This window comes from Chelonoidis abingdonii, unplaced genomic scaffold (genome assembly GCF_003597395.2).
Source record: "Chelonoidis abingdonii isolate Lonesome George unplaced genomic scaffold, CheloAbing_2.0 scaffold0005, whole genome shotgun sequence".
Taxonomy (NCBI): Eukaryota; Metazoa; Chordata; order Testudines; family Testudinidae; genus Chelonoidis; species Chelonoidis abingdonii.
Genome location: NW_027424266.1, coordinates 171,615 through 177,567, shown reverse-complemented (window position 1 = coordinate 177,567; position 5,953 = coordinate 171,615). Strand labels below are relative to the sequence as shown.

At 57.9% G+C, this 5,953-nt stretch overlaps 1 protein-coding gene across 1 annotated transcript in view; it reads right to left on the bottom strand.

Moving 5' to 3' along the window:
• Positions 1-342: 342 nt before the first annotated feature.
• Positions 343-5,953, bottom strand: part of LOC116814601 (C-signal-like) — a 19,041-nt gene continuing 13,430 nt past the window's right edge. The window contains exons 4-6 of the mRNA XM_032762339.2: positions 1,828-1,986; positions 1,380-1,490; positions 343-720 (exon numbers count right to left, since the gene is read on the bottom strand). Of these exons, the coding sequence (XP_032618230.1) occupies positions 607-720; positions 1,380-1,490; positions 1,828-1,986 (384 nt within the window). The 3' untranslated portion in view covers positions 343-606. The remainder of the gene's footprint in view (positions 721-1,379; positions 1,491-1,827; positions 1,987-5,953) is intronic.

Below are 5,953 nucleotides of genomic sequence, written 5' to 3'. Positions count from 1 at the left end.
GATCCACGTCAGAAGGGGAGAAAAAAGGCAAGTTTTAACTCTAGATGGTTGTGGCAGAGAAATGCACCTCCACCTTTGCCAGTCCCCAGCCAGCACTCTCCACCCACCAGGTTCCTGAGCAGCTGCATATCTGTTCAGTCACGCAAGTGTGCAGCTCTCCCGTTTGGCCAAGTGGTAAGTGCGCACACAGACAGGCACAGGTGATGTGAATCGGGCTCTGGAGTCCTGGGGAGAGCAGGCAGAGAGGAGCCAGGGTGCTGCATGGTACCAGCAGGCCAGGGCAGACACCCCATCTGCAGGGGAGCCTGGGGCTTGCTGGGAAAAGAGAGAGGACTGGCACTGTCTGTGTCTCAGGGTATTTATTAGAGACTGAGCTACAGGAAGCTCATGGCCCCATCTGCGGATCACACTGACTGTATGGAACCCACCGGTGCCTTTACAAACAAAGGGATTTCTACTCAGTGACCTTGGCTCTGCAACCACTTAAACAGATTCAATGGAGCATGTGCAGCTGAGCACCACCTGCGGTCATGGCCTCCCCTCTCGGGCTGCAGGGCTTCTGGCACCCAGCACCTGTGCTCTCAGTCCACGTACCGTGCTGCTCTCTCACCAGGGAATAGTCTTCCCTTCCCAGCTCCAGAAGCTCCCACTGTGTTTCTCGGAGAGGGCAGGAAGCACGGCGAGAATCCCCTGCACGCTTTTGTCCACGGGCAGGTCGGCCTGCAACAGTCCAGGAAATTCAGAAGTCAACAGGCTGGCCAGGGGCTGGAACAAAGTGTCGGATGTGGGGGGGGGGGGGACGTGCTGAGAGGCACTGAACCAAACTGTAACCCCTGGATACGATGGAAACCACTTCAAGCCAGGGGGTGTGGCAGCCCCCCAGTATTCAAAGTTCCAGCACCTATGGAAGCTGGGCTTGGTTCTCTGGGGCCAAGCCACCCCATACAGTCAGGCCTGGCACGCTTTCTGCACCTGCATACGCCCACACTCGCAGACATGGGAGTTTATCTGTATGTGCTCCTACAGCCCAGCTGCAGACCCACGAGCATGTGCACAGTTGGCAGGTGTGCACACAGGTGACTGGTCAGTTACACATATAGGTACCACTCACACACAGCAGCTGTGCAGGCAGATCAGGCACATGTGGTTCTGGCTTGCAGCTCTGGGCTATGGCGGGTAGCGTGTACTGGATAAGCTGGAAGGCCGGACACAAGGTTGGAGGTCGTGACCTGCACAGGTTGACTTCAGAGGCCCAGGCGTCATCAGAGGCAGGGATCAGTTCACGTACTGCTGCAGACAGCTGCTCTACACTGGGAGGTTCCTGAACCCCAGCCCCTCCCCCATGCCGCAATCACTGCTCCCAGGGACCGAGCACCCACCTCTTGGGTGCCCATGTCTGTCTGCACCCAGCCAGGGTGAACTGCAGCGCACAGAATCCCGTCCTCTGCGTAGGTCAGTGCCTGGCATCGGGTCAGCATGTTGACAGCGGCCTGCAGGGGAAGGGCTCGTGAGTCGAGGGCATTACCATGCACTTGCACTGGCTGTGTTCCTCCACACCCCGGAGCAGCTGCACCGTCTCAGGAGAGAGCATAGCGTGTGTGGCTCCTCTGTGACAGGCAGTAGCGACACTAAGGCCAAAACGGCTGCTTAGTGCTGCGGTGAGGCCGTACCCAGAGTTCTGAGCATGTTAAAGGAACAGCACATAAAAACCGAGAGCCCCACAGCTACATCCTGCACGGTCCTGCCCACCGGTATTGCCTACCTGGAATAGCAGGGTACATGAGCAGCGGATACCATTGCCCCTGGGATCCAGGCTCAGGGTCGTACCTTGCTGCAGCGGTAGGAGATAGCTGGCTTGGTCAAAATCTCAGGGACTCTCTCGATGGATCCCAGAACAGAAGAGATGTTGACAATGGCTGCCTTGCTGCAGCTCAGCCCTTTCTGGCTACTTCCCTGGGCAGCCTTCTTCAGCAAGGGCAGGAACGCCTGGTGGGAAGACAGTCCCATGGGGTCTGTGCAGAGCTTGCACCCCTTCGCTCTGGGAGCTAGCTCCATCTAACAGTCCCAGGTAGCCCGGGGGAAGCACAGACCAGAAAAGGAGGGTTTTCAATTAGCCTCAAACTTGTGGGCTCTTCCTCCCCGCCCCCCGAGAGTACTCCCAAGCCCTGTGCTAGGTGACGCATGAAGGGGGAGCACAGGACCAAACGCAGAGTTCTGGGCTCTATCCTTGGCTTTGCCACTGACTTACGTGACCCTGGGCACATCCAATATGTCTTCTTGTGCCTCAGTTTCCCATCGGGAACACAGACACCTGTATAAAGTACTTTTGACAACCAAAGCCCGATCAACCTTTTGTGGGCCCCCATGTAATTGTTATGGGCCCTTTCTGAGTGTGGACCTGGTGTGATGACACCATAGTACACCCAGTACTGCTGGGATGGGGATGAAAACTTTTATTTAAACAAAATAAGATCTTTAAAGCCACAGTTGATTGAGACCTGCATTCAGCCCATAGAGAACAAACTTGGTTAGGATCAATATACCTAGAATACTCTTGAATTTGGTTTATTTGTGTGGGAGGAGGGGTTGTTAGTTTTGTCTTTTTTGTTTAAACTCTCAGGGCCTGCTTGGGGCCCTGAACACAAATGCTTAACGAGCACATTTATGAGCCATACTAAGCCTGGCTGCAGCAACCAGTGGAGTTGCACCTGCATCTCCCCACCACCATCTCCTCCACCCAAAGTCATATTTCATAAATACATTTTTTGAAAGCTGGATTTTCTACTTTGGTGCAATGATGTTTACAAAACTTTTTTAAAAAATTCAGTTTTAGCTTATTTCTCCCTTTGTAGTAATGAGGGGTGGTGAGGCAAGTGAGCCAGTGAAGTTACTGGGGTGGAGTGTGGTGAAGAAAATTGCTGGTGCCAATGTTTTGCTGGGAGAAAGGGCCACTGAGAGAGAGAGAGACACAGACATTACCACCAAAGCTACCACAATCCAGTCTCAAGCCAAGCCCCTGTCCCAACCTTCACACCTGGGCTCCCCCCACCCCCCACCCAGACAATCTCTCCACCTCCCTCCCACCCCAACCTTCAACCCAGGACTACTCTTCTCCTCCACCTCCTCCCTCCCTGCCCCCCCCTCAACCTTCAACTCGACTCTCACCCTCCCTCGCCCGGCCTTCAATCCCAGACACTCCTCTCCTTCTCTCTCCAGCTCCCCCACCCCACCTTCAACCACTCTCGCCTCCTCCTGCCCCACCTCAAACCCGACTCTCAACCCTCCCCACCCCCACACCTGTGAAAGTTAAGGTAGCCCCCCCTTTAATTAGCCTTAAAAGCAGCCAGTAGGCAAGAAGCACATGCCGTCATGTAATAAAGCAGTAACCTGAACTTTACTGAAACTCTTCTTTTCTTCTGCATCAAGCAGAGAGAACTTTGCCTTCAAACCCGTTTTTACTGGAAACAGATAAAACAGACCCCGAGGCTTGACACCTTACCAAACAATGTTTAACACTCAAAGGTCCTTTGTAACGTAAATGTACACGGCTGGCCTTTGTTTCTGCAGACGTACAAGCATCTTTGTGCCTTATCACTGTCAGGCTGTTGAAATTGGTAGAGCCCTCGAGGCTAAAGCATAGACGACCAAATACTTCTCGGTAACCACAGGATGCCCTCACCTTCAACCCGACTCTCCCCTCCCCTCTCCCCTTCCCCTTTCAACCAGGACTCTTCCCTCCTCTCCCTCCCCTTTCAACCAGGACTCTGCTCCTCCCTCCCCCTGCCCCCCCTTTTCAACCCAGGACTAACGCCCTCCCCCCCTCCCCCTCCCTCTCTCTGCGCCCCCTTTCAACCAGAGATCTCATCCCCTCCCCTCCCCCTCCTTCAACCAGGACTACCCCCTCCCCTCCCCCTCCTCAACCCGGACTCTCCCGCTCCTCCTCTCCTACTTCCCCCTCCCCCGTTCCAACCAAGGACACTCCCTCCCCTCTCCCTCCTCTTCAACCAGGACTCTGCCCTCCCTCACCCTGCCCCCCCTTTTCGCAACCAGGACTTCTGGCCCTCCCGTCCCCTCCACCCCCCTCTCTCTGCCGCCACCTTTCAACCAAGGACCTCTCCGCCATCCCCTCCCCCTCCTTCAACCAGGACTATCCTGCCCCCCCTCCTTCACCAGACCGTCTCTCTCCTGCACCTCTCCCCCTGGGCCCACCTGGTTTCAACCAGGACCTCCTCCTCGGACCGCTCACCCCTCCGCCCCCGGCGGTTCAACCAGGACTCCTCCCCTTCCCCTCGCCCCCCTTCAACCAGGACTCTTCCGTACCCTCTCTCGTCGGGCCCCTCTGCCCCTCCTTTCACCAGCCAGGACTCCTCCTCCCATGCAGTGCAAGTACATATATAGACTTTTGACCCCCCCTTCAACCCGGACTCCGTCGCCCTACACCCTTTCCTCTCCTCATCTACCCCTCACCCTATCCACACCAGGACTCTCGACCTCCTAATCCCTCCTCACCTTCAACCAGGAACGCTGCATGCCTTGGCTGCTGCTCCACCCACCTTACCCCATCGACCCCTAGCCCCCCTTTCAACCAGGACTCTGCCCGTCGAGCCCACATCCCCTCGCCTCATCTCTGCGCCCCCTTTCAACCAGGACTCATCCGCCTCCTCCCTGCCCCCCTCCTTCAACCCAGGACTCTCCCCTCCCTTGGTGTTCATGCTCCACCCTCCTTCAACCCGGTACTCTCCCCTCCCTCTCACTCTCCTCTCCCCCTCACCCCTTCAAACCAGAGACTCTCGCCCTCCCTCCCCTCCCCCCTCCTTCCAAGGAGCCCGGCTGCAATCGTCCCAATCCCTCTCCTCCCGCCTTCCAACCCGGACTCTCCCCTCTCTCATCTCTCTCTCCCCCTCTCCCCTTCCCAGACCAGGACTCTCGGACCTCTCTCTCTCCCGCGCTCCTCTTCAACGCTTAAGGACTTCTGCGCTCGTGCACCTACGCCTGCGATCCCCCTTTCAACGCAGGTAGACCTGCCCTCGCCCCTCTCTCCTGCCGCGCGCTTTCAGACCAGTGACTCCTCCCCTTCCCCCCATCGCTTCAAGCCATAGGACTACTCCCCTCCCTCCCCCCCACTGGCCTTCAATCCAGGGCACGTCTTAGACCTCCCCTCCCCCCCTCTGGCCCCCCCTTTCAACCAGGACTCCCACCTCCCTCTACCCCCTCCTTCAACCCGGACTTCCCCCTCCTCTCCTCTCCTCTCCCCTCCCCCTTCCAACCAGGACCTCCCCGCATCCCTCTCTCTCCTAACATACCAGAGACTACGTGACCATCAGCCTCACCACCCCTGCCCCCCCCTTTTCAACCAGGACGCTGCCTCGAGCCCCTCCCATCCTCGCCCTCGGGCACTGCTGCGCAAACGCTCCTTTCACAACCATGGGAGGTCTCGCGTCCCCCCTCGACCGCGCGCTCCGTTCAACCAGGGACCTCGTTCCCATCCCTCTCGCGGCCACCTCAGTCACTTCAAGCCCAAGAGGACCTCTTCCTCTCCCCTACTCCTCCCTCTCGGCCCCTCCCCTTTCAACCCAGGATCTACTCCCTCTCGCTCCTCTCCATGCGCCCCTTCAACCAGGACTCTCCCTCTCTCCCTCTCCTTCAACCAGGGACTATGCCTCACCCTCGCCCCGCGCGCCCCCTTCAACCAAGGAACTCTCCCTCCCCTCCCCCTCCTTCAAACCGGCGGCGCTCCCTCTCACACCCTCCCACCCTCCTTCAAAATCCGGACACATCTCCCCTCCCTCTCCTCTCCCCCTCCCCTCACCACCAGGACTCTCCCATCCTTCCTCCCTTCAACCAGGACCTCTGCCTCCACCCCCCCTGCCGCCCCCTTTCAACCAGGGACTCTGCCCTCGAGCCCTCTACTCTGCCACCCCTTTCACAGGACATACTCCCCGCCCCTCGACCC